Source organism: Genypterus blacodes, unplaced genomic scaffold (genome assembly GCF_046128005.1).
Source record: "Genypterus blacodes isolate CSIRO-AG114 ecotype Tasmania unplaced genomic scaffold, CSIRO-AGI_Gbla_v1 ptg000128l_1, whole genome shotgun sequence".
NCBI classification, from domain to species: domain Eukaryota; kingdom Metazoa; phylum Chordata; class Actinopteri; order Ophidiiformes; family Ophidiidae; genus Genypterus; species Genypterus blacodes.
Window position 1 is genome coordinate 1,195,376 of NW_027466930.1, and position 16,549 is coordinate 1,211,924.

The following is a 16,549-nucleotide window of genomic DNA, read 5'->3' on the forward strand; positions in this document are numbered from 1 at the left end:
TGTTTGAGTTCACTTTGATCAACACCCTCATTACACCCCATCGTCATGAAAAGAACGTTTGAGCATTTGAATTAGCTCTTAGCTTAGAAGACACTGAAAACGAAACTCATGGCAAATCGAGCGAGCCAGGCCGGCAGGGATTTATAGGTTTAAGTCCAGGCGATGCCATTGGGCCTGGGCCGAGGTCAGTGACGTCATCGTTTATGGGCGTGGACGAGGCCAAGAGGCGCTTGATTATACGGACTGGATTGCCAGGTATGTGAAAAAAACGCCCGCTTCTTTCCCCTATTATTAAGAAGATACAACAAAGTCGTGGTCGTCGGTTTCATAATATAGTGACATATCATTATCGGTGAATTATATTGAAAGCTAATTGGTCTTGTAGAATATCGCGTTGGCGTTGCAGGTTGGAACAGAGGCGGTAATATTCAAGCGCGCCGTTGTGGAAGCTTGATATAGGGGTGCTTACTTGGCAACCCTAGTTGACTGGGTTTTCCGCCGCACCACGCAGGTCCGGTCACACATACTACAGCGTGTTGCATCTTCGACCGAACTAGGTAAATGTTACGCCTTTTTGTTTTCGCTCGCGTTATTGTAGTTAAACACAATGCCAAATCTGTTAATGTAAAGACCGTTAGCTAGCTACCGGCCCGTATACCGGACTAACTCGGTAACGTTGGTGAGGAACGTGAGTGCTAGCTAGTTGGCTAAAGCTAGTGCCGTGGCGCAGGCCGAGAGGGCCGCTTTTGTTCTTGTGTCTGGGTGCGGTAGTGAGCGTCTGTCTGGCAGAGTGCGTACGCAGTTTAAAATAAATACAGTATGTACAATTAACTCGTAAGATGACGCCGAGGACTCACGGACGCCATTTAAAGTGTTTATGAAATAGCTTCGTATTTTAGAAGGCGCATTGTTTAGCTCCTGTAGCTGCCGACACCGGCTGAGCGCTTTGTGGTGAGACGTCGGCCTGGGCCAAAGGAAGAGAGGGGCGTCGAGGGAAAACTAACGACTAATGTTCTTAAATAACAATTTCAAAGTAGCTTTGAAAAGTATTTCTAGGGAATTATAAATGGCAAGCATAAATTAAACTTAAATGGCGCTTAGCTGCCTTAAGTATTCAAATATTTGATCTCAAGATGGAACCTTGACCCTTTGTTTGAAGCACGAGCCTAAAGTCTGCGTCAGAAAGATGGTCTTCGTTGAAATAACTACGAAAACTTAATAAACAATTTGTGATTTTTTTCATTGCCCAGATCGACAGTTGAAACAAAAGAAGATATGGGCAACTAAACAGTTAACGGCGGCAAAGTGGTAAACTCGTAGACCAAACTAGCTAAACTAAATGTATTAGGCTGCAGCAGGTTTTAAACACAAATGTTCTTCTTTAGCTGCAATCGTCTTTGCTTTGATAGTACATAGATTTGCGTGATACGATTATATTGTATGTTGGAATTTTCCTGTGGGGCATGTTGGTGAATAATGGCTTCATTGTTTTACTTCAAGGTTTTACCAGCAAACATGGGTGATGAGGGATACGTAGTACGAATCAGGGGTCTCCCATGGTCCTGCTCTGTGGATGAAGTGCAAAGGTTCTTTGCAGGTTTGTACCTTTTTTTTAAAAGAAACAACCAATATCTCCATGTAAGCACTTTGATCTGTATTCTAAAAACCCTTTCAATTACAGATTGCAAAGTTGTCACCAGTGGAGGTGGCATCCATTTCACCTACACAAGAGAAGGGCGGCCCAGTGGAGAGGCATTCGTCGAGTTGGAGTCAGAGGACGACCTGAAGATTGCAGTGAAGAAAGACAGAGAAACGATGGGTCACAGATATGTAGAGGGTGTGTATAAGTGCTTCTAGATTATACATATGTTGACTCTCTGTGCTAGGAAGTGTTGTTGAGTGATTGTTTTGCACCTTTTGTTTTTAGTATTCAAGTCTAACAATGTTGAGATGGACTGGGTCATGAAGCACACCGGTCCCAATTGTCCAGAAACAGCGGGAGATGGGCTGGTCCGGCTGAGAGGCCTTCCCTTTGGCTGCAGCAAGGAGGAGATTGTCCAGTTTTTCTCAGGTAAAGCGAAGATCAGACCGTTGGTTGGTACAGCATCCTAATGATCGTGTTAAGTCAAACAGATTTTTCCTGACTTCCTTTTCTTGTGTTCTTATGGACCGCGAGCAATTTCTCCACGACCTTACAATGACACCGGGAAAGTGCTCTCCTTCACATACGATACACACCTGAATGTGCATATAAATGAATCCATTATATTCTGCATCAGTGAGGAAATGACACTGGAAAAGGAAGCCAGTTAAAATGTAAATGAAGGAATTATTAGGACTTCTTTTCTTTATCAGCAGGAATCTATTATTCAAACACCCTTTCCATCTTTACCTGTCATATCCATCTTAAGCTCTCACTTTTAGGTAACTGGGTCTGATATTATAAACACAGTTCTCTCCCCAGAGGTTATTTACTAACAAAGGAATCTGCCCCAATATCATTTCTTCCCCCCCATTTCCTCACACTCTTGTTTGAGACGCTCGTCCTTTACACCTATGCCAACTTTCAGACCAGTAATGAATGGGCAAACACGGTAACGTTAACTCATTTCACCCACCAGGATCTTGTTCTCTGTTCATCAACACACCAGCACTAGCCTGATGTACCACACAGAGCCCCTTTCCATGTTCTTCCTCTATCCTCTCCTCATTCCTTTTCCCCAAACTACAGTAAGCGTAAGCAGTCTATGACCAGTCACTGGTTAAAAACTGAACTGGTATGTGTGATGTATAGAGTTTTCCATAAGTTTTCTATCTCTCTCTTAAGAGAAAATAATCTCTGTGATTGGGCATGTGATTTAATATGTCCCCTGCTGGGGTTATCTGTCCTTGGGTTGAAGGGTTGGAAATCGTGCCAAATGGGATAACATTGCCGGTGGACATCCAGGGGAGGAGTACGGGGGAGGCCTTCGTGCAGTTTGCTTCACAGGATATAGCTGAAAAGGCTCTAAAGAAACACAAGGAAAGAATAGGGCACAGGTGGGGATGGTTGGTTGGTTGGTTGGCTGGATAAGTTGCTTTTCTTATGGTGTGCACCCTCAACATCTGAATTAAATACAAAACTGACACTATATAAAACTGGCTTATTTAAACCCATATGTAATCTGTAACACAAACACATACTCTTCTTACCACATAAGATCCACTTTTGCCTCAAATCCACAATGTTCAATGAGAAGATCAGTGCTCCGGCACCATCCTGGCTTACTATGCTGGAGACAACCTGATTATGAGTAGATACTTATTTCAAGAACACACGACTGAGCACTAAACCACAGTCCAGGTTGATAACTGGTAAGCAGTCTCCCTGGTGGTAAAATCCGAGGGCCACTGAGCACGAGGATCTGGAGACCACTGTCACAGGTAATGCTTAGCGTGGGTCGCAGAAGGGCTGGAGTCCTCTGTCCCTCTAGAATCAGAACACGCTGTCATGGCAAGGATGCAGGATGCTCATTTGTAATCTTAAATCAGAACTGTATATCGTCCCAGGTAACCATAAGAAAAGTGAAATGTCATTAAGGCCCTTATCTATTTGGACAGCGTCCTGTTTTACAGTTATTCTACTCCATTTAAGCATCAGCATTAAGAATACAAAGATTGAAATTACTACCTTTGGAGAACACCATGACAGCATCTGAATAGCTCAATGTCATCAGTATTGAGCCAATGCAGTCTGGCCTGGCCCATTCCGCTCTTCCTCACTATGTCATCTCTATGCTCTTAGGTACATTGAAATCTTCAAGAGTAGCCGTGCGGAGGTGCGGACCCACTACGAGCCCCAAAGGAAGCCCATGGGGATGCAGAGACCTGGCCCCTATGACCGGCCCTCTGGTGGTCGTGGCTACAACATGATGGGCCGAGGGGGTTCCTATGACAGGATGCGCCGCGGAGGCTATGGAGGAGGTGGGTGTCGGGAGCAGATTGGTAAGGAGAGCAAGTCAGATACAAGCCATATAAAATGGTCCAGTAAAATTAACCCTCGATGTTCTACGTTCAGGTGTATCGGATGGGCGCTATGGTGATGGCGGCTCTTCTTTCCAAAGCACAACGGGTCACTGTGTTCACATGAGGGGTCTCCCATACAGAGCCACAGAGACGGACATCTACAATGTGAGTTGGAAGAAAAGCCTACAGTCGAGTGACATTTAGCCTAAATACAAGCTGTGAGTAAGTCAACAACTGTGAGTTAATTTGTCTACTTTGATCTCTTTCTCTCAGTTCTTCTCTCCACTTAATCCGGTGCGGGTCCATATTGAGATCGGCCCTGATGGTCGAGTTACTGGAGAGGCAGATGTTGAATTTGCCACACATGAGGACGCCGTGGCAGCAATGTCCAAAGACAAAGCCAACATGCGTATGTTTACTAGAGTTCTTCATCATTTTTAAATCATCTCCTGCATCCACATATAGTTGATAATGTTTTTTGTCTCACTTTGCTCCTCAGAGCATCGATATGTGGAGCTGTTCCTGAATTCCACAGCAGGAGGTAGCAACGGCGCCTATGGCAACCAGATGATGGGTGGCATGGGTGAGTTTAACACGGCGTGTCAATTGTGACCATTGTTTTCACATTTTTTAGGTGTTTTTTTAATTTTACACAAGTCATTTAAGCAATGCTTGATTCTTACTCAGCCCTTTTTCTGAACCCTATTAGTGCACCATTGTATAACTACACATTGCACAGTGCCTAGGATTACAGAAAACCAGAAGTTCTCAGTCTTGGCCCTCAGGGAGCGCTGCACTGAACGTTTCCTATCTCAGGCAGCTTTACCTACATGCGATAAACTAAATGAAAGGCTTAGCCAATCAGGATTTCAGAGGCACCAACACACCTGTTATCTGTCGCAGTCAGAGCAGGTAGGGGTGGAAAATGTGCCACACTGCAGTCCCAGAGGGCCAGAATGATGAGCCACAGCTGAACAGCAGCTGGATAGCGATGTGACTCGCAACCAATTTATAAACCAAACAACCGTATGTCTTACAAAACTGTCTTATGTAACTGCAAATATAACTTTCCACCAGTGCAAGGAACACAATGGAGGTGAGACATCTGTAAGCTGATGTGTTGGTTGTTGTTCTACAGGGAACCAGTCGTCTTACAGCGGCGGCCAGCTGAGTTCTGGGTACTCGGGTGGATACAGCAGCCAAGGCAACATGGGCGGCTACAGTGATTACAGTGAGTGCCATCTCTGTGGAGTCTACAGTCATCGTGTGCATGAATCCTTGAACTCCTCGGTCCTATAGTGTGTATTCTTTCTTTTGTTAGGTAACCAGGGCGGAATGGGCAGCAGTTACTATGGCGGCGGTGGCGGAGGAGGAAGCAGAGGCTCTATGAATGGAATTGGTGGTGGATGGGGGATGTAGTTTTGTTTTTTTTCTTCCCCTTCAGTTGTATTTTTTAACTCAGCATTTTGCTGGAAAGACTGGAAATGTTCGTCTCACCTGGTAAACATAGGTAGGGCCAGGTGAGGCCGTTTTGAAATACTGAGGGGTTAGGGTTTGTATTATTTTTAAGTGGATGGTTCTCACAGAATTATCAGAACATCTGGTATCACAACCTGTCAGAAGTATTAAATCTTCCTCGTTCCTCATCACAGATCAGGCGCATTGAGTAGATTAAATTTTCATTACCAGGACCGTTTGTTATCGTCCAAAACCTCTCCATCTGTCCCCCTGAGATTTATTCATGTGGTGGCTTTTCTATAAGTTTAAACATGTGAGTGCATGAACAAACAATCTGTGAATGTCTGGAATTTTGGATGTTTTGACTTTGTTTCATCTTAACTTAATGTTAACCCTTTTTATTTCCAGTTGCAATGTTAAATCTGAATTTGAGACGTTACAGTCGGCATGTTTTGTTTTACGGTGTGATTGGAAAGGGCGGTTCCTTCTTGATAAAACTCCATCATCAAGCAAATTTCAAAATCTGATACGAAGGTTTCTACTGCTTCAAATGCTATTTGTATTTCCTGTGCACAAAGTGAATAAAGTAGTCTGGAATATCTACTTTCAAAACAGGAGGCTTTATTGATTTCAGTGTCTTTATCAAAGTGTTAAAAAATGTTTGGTCATCATGCCCAAATTACTTAAGAAAATGGCTTAATAGAACTTCACATGATCCACAAAACTCCATAGTTAATACATTCTAAAATAGTTTCTGATTTCTGTTAACATTCTACAGTCATTTACAAGTTTGCATGTATCAGCAGCTGAACTCATTTAGCCATTTGGGGATTAGAAAATTGACTGACAACCTAAAAATGTACATCTGTAAATCGGCTACACCATTGGCCTGAACAACTGGAAACCTTAGGGATGGGATAAACATACATTTTATCACATGATCTCCATCTTGATTAAACACTGATTAAACTTTTTCAACCTCTGAGCAAAGCTTCGTCTGAACCGTCTGCATAAACTCCTAGCTCATCCATTAGTGGTAAACATGGACCCATATTAAAACAATTGTAGGCAAACTAATGTTCCTGAATTTCAGGTAACAGTGAAAATGGAACATCCAATCACATTCCCATAGATTAGATGGTGATTTCGCTTTAACTTTAAAATCATAGGAGGGTATGAGCAGTGCTAGAAAGCTTCTGTGGGAACGGATGACCTGGATTGTGTTTTTGTCAGGAACCTGTGGAGGAGCTTCTCTTCAGCAGGAGCGAGTGGCACATGTCACACACTCGTACGGGCCGAGGGTAGGAGGGTAAGGCCAACTCGTTAGCAGAGCAGTTGCTGCAGTAGATGTCTCCGCAGTTTCTACAGTGGTGCTGCAAACAGACGTACGTGGCTCATGGAAATGACAGAAGATGCACAACTTCTACATAACCCCAAAAATGCTGAGTCAAAGAATGGCTACCTTTCTGCGAGCGATGGAGAACTCCTTCAGGCATTGTTTGCATTGCGTGGCCTCGTCATCTTTCAGCCAGGCGTGGCCCTGATGGGAACAATGGGTATAGGAGTTAAACCTCCAAGTAAATCGAAGCAGTGAATGAAAGGTGGCTAGTGTCTGCCGAGGGCTACCTTCAAGGCTTTGTTAACCTCTTTGAAGTCCTCCATCTTGAGTTTGGACCTGGGACAAAGACAAGAGCCATGTTAAAGTCTTAAGATGGGAGGTAGTACAGATTAAAACATGAAATAAGATGAGCTCTAGAGTAACTGACTGGCTGAGGTGCAGTCCCATCTCTTGCAGTGCTTGTTCCTGCTGCTCACAGATCTGCTGCAGCTGCTGTTTCTCCTCCTTCAGATCCTGCAGCTCCTGCACCAACAAACCACAGGGAGAGAAAAGGACACGATCACATTTCCACACTGTTCACTTAAGAAAATCCTAATAAAAAAAGTCCAAAGGCTTTTTTTTAGCTAAGACTGTTCTGCCAACTGCAATGACGTTACAATCTTCAATGTCTGCAGATGTTCAAACATAAGCTGTTCTTTAACTAGAAACTGCTGAAACAGGTTAAGATCAAACCACAGAGTTACAACTAACTAGTGCAAATTAGAATGAATCTTTTTACATAAGGAATGAAAGGAATGATGCTTTCAGTGGCCCTCCAGTTTCTAACCATTTCAAACGAAGAATCCACATGATTATTAACCGACGCTAAGCCTCGTGTGTGTGTGATACTGACCACATGTAAGCCCTGCAGTTGTTGTAGCTGAGTGCGCAGCTCCATGCTGTTGTCCTGCTCTCTCTGTAGAGCTTTCTGCATGCCTTGTCTCTCCTCCCTTTCTGTGCGCAGATCATTCTCCAAACCCACCCTGGGCCACAGACAGACAGACAGACAGACGCTCAGTAACTGCTTATGTGTTTGGATCATAACCCTTCAAGGTTTGTGACTGACTAACATGCTGCTCGAAGAGGTATAAGAAGAGAGACTGTGTGTGTGTGTGCCTTTACCTGAGTGTATCCAGGTCAGCCAGCTGTTTCTCCAGAGCATCCACCTTTCCTTCCAGCTCCACCCTCATGTCTTTGTCTAACTGGTCACTCTGACTGCGGTCCTGTTCGGATTTCTGTAGTCTGAAGAAGTTTGATTTAGAGAAACATGTACAGGCGAGGATGCTAACACACACACACACATGCACAGAAACATACCTCTGCTCCAGGTCCTTCATGGCTTTCTCCATCTGATTCATCTTCTCCTCCAGCTGCAGAGCCTCTGCCTGCTTTTTATCTGCCTGCCGCTCAGAGTCCTTCAGAGACATTGCACACATTCACATTGAGTGGACATGAACTCTGTGTGTGTGTGTGCTTAAGACAGAAAGAAACCGTGTGTTCACTTATGCCCACCTGTGCTTTGTGGAACATCTGCAGATTGAGAGTCTTGACCTGGTCCAGCTGAAGCCGCAGGGCTGCCAACGCATCCTGTTTCTCGTGTGTGTCCTTCTCCAGCAGCCTCATGGCAACCTCCATCTCCTGCTTCAGCCCCACCTGCAGCTCCAGCTCTCGCTCCAGCTCCTAGCATCACAAACATACAACAGACTTCAAGATTCAGTCCTGGGGTCGGCTAATCACTCCACTCACAGCTAGACTGGTTGTCTTAGTGATTAGACAGATTTGGTGTCAGCGTGTAGTCGCCAGTAAGGGATAATTGACATGATACCGATGTTCTGTGTGTTTGTGTTTGTTCCCTCCTTTATGTCCTTATACATTAGTGGCGTACCCTGTTGCTACCTGACCTGGCGAATGCGTTTCTCCTCTTTGTACTGCTTCCACACCACGTTGTACATTTCATCCAGACCCTGTCGAGTCTGCTTGTACGTCTCCAGCTCCACCTGGCTGTCCTGGAGGGCCGCCTGGAAACGCAAACACACGCATAAGAGTTTGTGCTGTTTCATTTTTAGATCTAGGGGAGATTTGGTTGGACAACAACAATAACGCCGCCGAACCTCCTCCTTCTTCTGGCTCGACTGTAAGATGGACTCGTTCTCCATTCTCAGCTGTTCCTGTTCCTCCCGCAGAGAGTTGATCCTGTCTGTTGCTGCAGTCAGCTTAAGGATCAACATGCAAACACACCTGTCAGTCTGGCAACACATCTAATACACACACACACACAAGCGACAATTGCTCCAGCTAGAGTCCTTTCTTCCCAGCTCCAGCAAAGCCCAAGTTGAATACACACACACACACACACACACACACACACACACACACACACACACACACACACACACACACACACACACACACACACACACACACACACACACACACACACACACACACACACACACACACACAGCTCTACTGACCTCTTCTACAAGTTTGATGTTGGTCTTCTCCAGTGAGTCCATCTTAGCCTGAAGGTCAGTGACGGTGCCACTCAGGTGACGGTTTAACTCCTCGATGTAGTGCTTCTGGTCTAATATAGCCGTCATCTTGGTTTCACTGAACGAGTCAAGAGGGCGAGAAAAGCAAAGGTCATTATGCTGTGGAGGTTAAAACGTGTTTGTCAATCACATTTTCTTACTTTAAGACAATTATAAACGTGATAAAAGTAAAAAATGAGGATGAAATGATGAGGTAAGAACATTCTAATCTATTAAAAGCATGACCTCAGTTTCTGTTTACATAAAACTAAACTTCTGAGTGTCTTCCCCTGCAGTCAGCAGGAATCTGCATGGCGTGCCTCCTGTCTGGTGCCTGCATTAGTGTGCTCATGCTGCTAAAGCACAAAATCCACACACTCATCCTGACGCTGCTCTACAGTGCCTCTAATGGTTGGAAGTTGAGTGTTGTTAAGTGTAGTGAATGTTTAATCCACGTGAAAGCAGGAACTCACTCCTTTGGAGTCTCACTGTTGGCGGGATCTTTCAGGTAAAGGGAGAAGTCGATGACTGCCACCTAAGCAGAGAAGATTAAATTAACACCGGAAATCCTGTCAGACCTGTTTGAAGTGTGACTCATGGAACACTTGCTTAGCACACACACTCACACACACAATACTTACTTGAGAGTCAAGATCCTCCCCTTTAATACAGAGGTTAGCATCAATCACATTGAGGCCCACCAGCATCCCTCCCATCACTGCACCCTCCTCCTCCAACATCATCGCTCCGGGGTCATAGAACTCACTGCAAACACACACACCCACACACATCAAGAGTTTAGACTGAAGTGTGAGCCTGTAACCATGTGGTGTAACCCTGGGCCACAGGTGACTGATCACTGTCACTAACCTGAGTAGATCCTTACGATCCAGCAGAGCTTTCAGATAGTCGGCTACTTTCTTCTGCATGAGTGCTAAATGCAGCCAGGCTCTGGCTCTTCCCACTCCGGTCCTAACAGACAACAACACAGCTGTTTAGCCACCATGTTATTGATTTAGCATGAGGAGATTAACTGTTTGTTCTTACTTAATGCTCGGCAAGTCTCTGGCACTTAAAGCAATGTTTGTAGACTCTGGACACAACTTCTCCACCAGTTCCAGAGGCCCCCATATGGACTTACTCTGACCAATGAAGGATTTCTTCGCTGAAAGGACAAAGCGAGGACGTTCAGTGGAGGACAAACGTCCAACATAACTCTGTCAATCGAGATAAACATCGTGGCTCTTCTCACCTTTCAGTCCATGTTTGAGACAATGTTCAAGAACGATGAAGAACTGCTGCAGAGGAGGGTAGTCTGAGTCCAGCGTCCGGCCCAGACTCATGGAGGACTGGATCAGCACCTTGATGCTGAGCTTCATCATGCTGAGGAGGTTGGATCTTTCTATTGCCATGGGATCCTTAGGGGGCATGACTTTAAGAAGAAGACAGCAGGGTCACTAATGCAGAATAAACACCATGAACATCACAGCAAGAGAGAGAGAGAACTACACGGGCTTTGTCTTCATGCGTTCAAATCCTTTATCCATGAAGTCATGTGTTTTGACAGCTGATCCAAGGTCCAAGAGGAAGTGGTCAGAAGCGCTTCATGTTGTTCAAACACAGTTAATAACATTCACAGCCTACCTGGGAGCACTTTCGAGGTGTTGTCGGGGTCCATGTGAGTCTCCTCCGGCGGGGAGTTCGCATTGGCTTCGGGTGCAGGTTTCCAGGGGGCAGCACCGAGGTTCACCCCGCTGCTTATCGTCTCTGTGGCCTTCCGAGCCAGAGACAAGATGGGTGCCGACCAGCTGCCCTCCGCCGCCGCCGCCGCGGACACCGGCTTCCTGTCCGGTGCGTCGCTGCAGGCGATGGCGTCGTCATCGTCTGTTGCAGCAGCGGACACTTCGGGTTCATGTTGCTCTTGTTTTGCTTCACTATCCTCCACAGCTGTGTTTGTTTCCTCTGCTTCGTCGGCCATGTTTATGACCCCCCCTCCCCGCCACCGCTCCCAAATGGTCACGTGACCAGACAAGAGCAATCGTTCCCTATGTGATAGACTCGAGCCGCTCAGACCTGAGGCATCGGGCCCAGACGATCATCAACATACACAAACACAAGCTGCCGTGTCCAGCAGTCAACACTTCAGCCGTATTTGATATTTACTTACTTTTCCTGGAATAATTTAGATATTCTAGAGAAATCATAATAATCATAATAATAACTGTAGACGGAGTGTAGTATATAATTGTACCACTTGATGGTGCCAGAGCAATCAAGCTGAGTGGCCGTCGAGCGTCGTAATTACGGTACTTGTACAATTGTAGGCCAGCTGCACATTTGATCATTGACTTGTTGTTACGGGGGAATTATCGTTTCATAATAACAGCAAAAAAACAAACAACAACAAGTTAAATCACAGTCACAATCATCTCAATGTCAAAACAAACCCAAAAAGCTAAAAAAAAGAAAACAAAGGAAAAAAGTGAGTTAGCAGCAGTTAGAGGTTGATCGATTACAGAGGCTGACTAAATTATTTATAAGCACAATGACTAAAATATATAGTTTTACTTTATCTTAAACCAACAGGTGGCAGCAAAGATTTGTTATACAGTCAACCAACAGGTGAACAGTGTCGTCCCTTTAATGAGGAATCTGATGCAAAAGTGCCTTAAACTTTAAGTGCGAGCTGCTGTAAGTTCAGTAAAGAATTGTGTAGAATAAGACATTTATTTTGAAATTGTATTTCTACTTAGGTGCTTCTGGCAGGGATATTAATAAAGTTGAATGGAATTTATGGTATGAGGACCTGAGGAGAATCACCTGGTAGCCAACAACTGCAACTGTAGAGTGTATTGTGCTGCAGCTGGCACTGCTTCCACTCTACACTGATACTGGCACACAGAGGAAGGCAATTAGGATCTGAATAATTTGTGTGGGCGTGCAGTCATTTGTGTGTAGGTGTGTGTTATTGACTTGCTCAGAGCCCATATTTCACTCAGCATAATTTTTACGAGCAGCAGAGAACTTTGAAGACACATTAAGGGGCTGACACACGTTTATTACAAGATGCTGCAAGGAAGATCAAACAGGATCAGAACACGCAACAGAAGAATTATAACTTTATGTCAGGATGATTAAAGTGCAAATGTTATGAGGACATATGGAGGAAAACGTAAGCATTCTTATTGTTTTGGGTCTCCACATGTGTGTTTAAATACAGCACAGAGGTACAATAGGTACAATTTCAAATCTGTATTATTATGTGTTTACAGTATGTTAATCTGTATTATTATCAAAACACAAACGTATGCTTAATCAGGATTTAGACAGCAGGTTGACCAGGACCAACTCCACCACAAGTTCAAGTTCATATACAAGTGTATTGCTTCATCCAAATGGAATCAAATCACATTGGGGCCAAAGATTCACACACCTACCTATTATATCTAATCAGAGTTGTTAATTGTGATATGTTAGGTTTACTTTATTATAATAAGTCTACTTTACCTTAAGCAAAAGCCTGGAATGTGTTTTAAATGGAGATTAGAAATTATCATTATTATTAATAATGTTACTGAGCTAATGTGGCGAATCAAATCAATCAACACACTCATGAAGTCATTCCGGATTTTGGCCTGAATCTTGTTTTTTGAAAGCTCATGTGAAGGATTTGCGTCGAGCTGCAGGTGGGCGTGGTCACGTGGTAGCATATAAAATGTCTCGCTCCTCTGTTGGGACGCTCCTTTACTCCCGTCCGCAACGGACGAGCAACGCAAACAACCAGGACCAGACGGGACCGCTCGATTTCAAACACACACAAGAAAAAAAACAAGAAAAAGACAAGGAATATTTAGAACCGCAACAAGTCCAGGAAGGAATATAATTTCTAGATTGTTTTTAAAACATTTTTTGGCCATTGGAACTTTTGTCAACATGAGGATTTTGAGAGTTGCGCTCTTGCTTGTTCACGCCTTCGGTAAGTTTATGCTTTCATGTCAAATCGAACGTTTTTATATTTGCTCTGCTTCTTATTCTATCTGACATCATTTGCATCTGTGTTTACCTAAACATGAGAGAGAGGGAGAGAGAGAGAGAGGGGGAGAGAGGGAGGGGGGAGAGAGAGAGAGAGAGGGGGAGAGACGCATGGCTTGTAAACTTGTAAACTTCTTTACCCTTAAGGCGACGATTTTCATGATGCGAGGCTATTCGAGAACTAATGGGGTCATCTCTCTATTTTAGAGCATGCTTTATGTAACTGGATACACTTATTTATAACTCATATTCTTGCGTGACATTAGCTAACTGTCTGTTAATGCGTTGTGTGTGTGTGCGTGTGTGTAAAGAGCATGTGCCAACTTCGATCTGCCTCCACTACATGCTTGAGTCAAAATGTATATCCCCCCTCCCTCCCTCCCTCTGCAGTAGAGCCTGACATTCTGACATAAATCCCCCCCTTGAGCAAGGCACTGCATACCTACCAAATGCTGGGAATGCTGCTCTGTAAGCTGAGTGTGTGTTTTCCTAACAGGGATCAGTAGATTTCCACTTAAAGCCCAATATTCCACCTGGAGCTCCCAATGTGCGACATGTTTGAACTTGTCCTTGTAGGTCCGCCCACCTTGGCAGGCTCACATCCCATAGACTCTAGAGGCAGAGTTAGTGAGGGTCTCTCCGTCTCTCCTGTCATGTGTGTTTCCTCTGTTAACATTCTTTCTTCCTCCTCAGTGGTGTCTCGGCTGGCCAGCGGTGCGGCGGTCGACAGGTATGAGAGCGACAGGCAGCAGCACACGGCGGTGATCAACCTGCTGCACACGAGGAACGACAGGCGGACAGAGGAGGAGAGCAGAGGTGTGGAGCTGACGACAGCTCAGTACGGCCAGGAAGAGGAGGAGGAGTATGATGATGAGTACTATGACGAGGAAGAATATGACAACGGCATGTCTGGAGACTACGAGCTGGAAGTGCCACGAGGTAGGAATTGAACTCTCACAAAGAGTCATTTTCACTCATGTTTCCTTCACTGAGGAACAACAACAAAAAAAAACAGTGGAATGTAACTTCATTGTTTCTTCTTTCAGTCGCCATGTCAAGCAAACCCAAAGATCAGTCTGGGATTGTGGAGGCTGAGAGGACTGAGGAGAAGAGGAGGGGAAAGGGAAGAAGAAAGAAGGGAAAAGGCAAAGGGAGGAAAAGGAATCCATGCCTGAGGAAGTACAAGGATTTCTGCATTCACGGCACCTGCCAGTACCTGAGGGACATCCGGGCCCACTCCTGTGTGTGAGTACCAGATCAGTCACCTTCTGTGTTTCCCTCCACCTCCTTTCAAGTCCAAAAAAACACTTCCTCTTCTCATCACTCACCCTCCTAACCTCCTTCTTCTTCTTCTTCTTCTCCTCTCCAGGTGCCTCCCGAGTTACTCTGGGGACAGGTGTCAGTTCTTCACGCTGCCCGTTGAGGGGAAGACCCAGGAGGGCTACAACCGGACCACAGCCCTGGCCGTGGTGGCGGTGGTGCTGTCTTCGGTCTGTCTCACCATCATAGGCCTTTTATTAGCACTCAGGTTAGTAAAGACAGGGAGTCACACACTCACACACACTCACACACACTGATCCTTGTAACAGGGAGGCATAGTTAACGTTCTGAACAAAGTCTCATTCTTCTGCTCACAGGTTTCACAAACGTGGAGCGTATGAGGTAGAGAACGAAGAGAAGGCCAAACTAGGGTTAGCATCCAACCACTGAAGAAACAAAGAAGGGTGAGTAGTGAGGAAGAGACCCACACACACACACACACAGTGACTAACATCACCTGTTGTTCTTTCTCTTTGCATGGAATGAAACATGCCTTGCTCATTGCTCATTGCCTTTGTTCTCATGCCAGGCAACGATGCAGAAATTCTACCTCAAAATAGAAAAGGAGAAGTAAACTGCCAAAGGAGGTCCTAAAGGAAAAAGGAACGTACATGAAGAAGGGAAACAGGGGTGTGTGTGCCCTGTAGCCAGGCACTCTTAACACACCGCAGCGGGATGAGCGACGGGCCGATCCAACGGGCAGCTCGTGGGTTTGTACAGAAACTGGCCCCCGCGACCGGTCAGCAAAGGAGCCTGCCCCGAAAACTGGAATACTGATCGGCCCACGGGATGGACTGGAGATGTGGCGAGCGTGTGGACGGCAAGCACGAAGGAACAAGAAGGAGGAACATGTCTAGACTCAAGTGCTGCTTCTTGGCTGTGTTTAAAACTACCAGGAGACTGAACGGGATGAGTTCAAATCCCCCCTCCCCCACTTACAACAATGAGAGCTCAACCTGGACCTTTGTTTTTGTCTCGTCAGACAACATTTTATATCTTCCTGCACATGTTCGTCATTTTTTTTAGTGTACTGTAAACCTTATATTTATACTTTTAATTTATTTATTTATGTTTTGCTGTATTTATGCAGATTTTTAACTGCTTTCCTCCACTCAAAATGCACTGTCAGTTTGTAAAAAAACACAAAAAGAAAGTGATGTTACAGTTGGTGTTTTTATATTTCATATTGGACAATATTTATTTATGAAATGAGAAAATGTGCCGAAGCTCCTGGAAGATAAAGAATTTCAAAATAAGAGTCCTCCACGGCACACAGGTGGTTAATATCATTGTGATTTAAGTGACTGATTAGATGCAATCTTAGTGTTCTGCCAATGTTGCATTGACTTCTTCTCACTGTATGACCACGTGATCATGCAGTGTGTCGGTCATACTGTCTGGCTATCTATTGATTCTAACAAACACGACTGTGCACTCAATTTCTATTTCTCTGAATTGCAAAGACGCATTAAAAAGGGAGTCAAATACCAAAGGTGGGGCCTTGTTCAGTTAAGGCAGTGTAGCAGAAACTGGGTAGAAAAACTAATATGTTATGTATTACTGTTATTATTATTATGATGATGTTGTCTTACCATGGTTACAGGAGAAATCATTAACTCTTCCTCCTCCTCAGTTAACACACTGAGATCCATGTTAAGCTCTTATTAAAATGTGAATTAAAGTGTTCCATATTTTCAAAACAATGTGCCCTGTAGTTTTGAAGTGATTTTTATTTATAAGTGATTTTTTTTCCTCCCCATCAGAACAAAATAAAGCTTTTTTTCCCTCAGAATATTTGCTTGTCATAGTTTATTTAGACTTGCTC

The 16,549-nt window shown here is 44.6% G+C and overlaps 3 protein-coding genes across 6 annotated transcripts; 2 read left to right on the top strand and 1 right to left on the bottom strand.

Annotated features, from left to right (window-relative positions):
- The first annotated feature begins 124 nt into the window (after positions 1-124).
- Positions 125-6,064, top strand: LOC143010415 (heterogeneous nuclear ribonucleoprotein H-like). 4 transcript variants are annotated; one of them, XM_076162719.1, is made up of 11 exons: positions 125-255; positions 1,501-1,597; positions 1,682-1,837; positions 1,928-2,071; positions 2,901-3,039; positions 3,785-3,984; positions 4,058-4,170; positions 4,279-4,414; positions 4,505-4,588; positions 5,144-5,236; positions 5,327-6,064. In XM_076162719.1, exons 2-11 carry the CDS (start codon positions 1,516-1,518, stop codon positions 5,422-5,424), a joined length of 1,245 nt encoding a protein of 414 aa, XP_076018834.1. In that variant the 5' UTR covers positions 125-255; positions 1,501-1,515; the 3' UTR covers positions 5,425-6,064. The 4 variants fall into 4 exon arrangements, with proteins under 4 accessions (XP_076018834.1, XP_076018833.1, XP_076018836.1 ...); XM_076162718.1 differs by lacking the exon at positions 125-255 and adding an exon at positions 302-557; XM_076162721.1 differs by lacking the exon at positions 125-255 and adding an exon at positions 303-557 and having other exon boundaries at positions 5,144-5,240.
- Positions 6,065-6,092: 28 nt separating this feature from the next.
- rufy1 (RUN and FYVE domain containing 1) lies at positions 6,093-11,373 on the bottom strand. Its single transcript, XM_076162717.1, has 17 exons — positions 11,017-11,373; positions 10,625-10,804; positions 10,420-10,537; positions 10,243-10,344; positions 10,014-10,137; positions 9,846-9,907; positions 9,316-9,451; positions 8,953-9,054; positions 8,743-8,859; positions 8,354-8,521; positions 8,159-8,256; positions 7,964-8,083; positions 7,695-7,824; positions 7,230-7,324; positions 7,090-7,138; positions 6,926-7,003; positions 6,093-6,836 (listed from the first exon to the last, which is right to left on the bottom strand). Exons 1-17 carry the CDS (start codon positions 11,348-11,350, stop codon positions 6,693-6,695), a joined length of 2,157 nt encoding a protein of 718 aa, XP_076018832.1. The 5' UTR covers positions 11,351-11,373; the 3' UTR covers positions 6,093-6,692.
- Positions 11,374-13,118: 1,745 nt separating this feature from the next.
- hbegfa (heparin-binding EGF-like growth factor a) lies at positions 13,119-16,516 on the top strand. Its single transcript, XM_076162865.1, has 6 exons — positions 13,119-13,348; positions 14,098-14,343; positions 14,451-14,649; positions 14,774-14,932; positions 15,042-15,128; positions 15,254-16,516. Exons 1-5 carry the CDS (start codon positions 13,306-13,308, stop codon positions 15,112-15,114), a joined length of 720 nt encoding a protein of 239 aa, XP_076018980.1. The 5' UTR covers positions 13,119-13,305; the 3' UTR covers positions 15,115-15,128; positions 15,254-16,516.
- Positions 16,517-16,549: the final 33 nt, after the last annotated feature.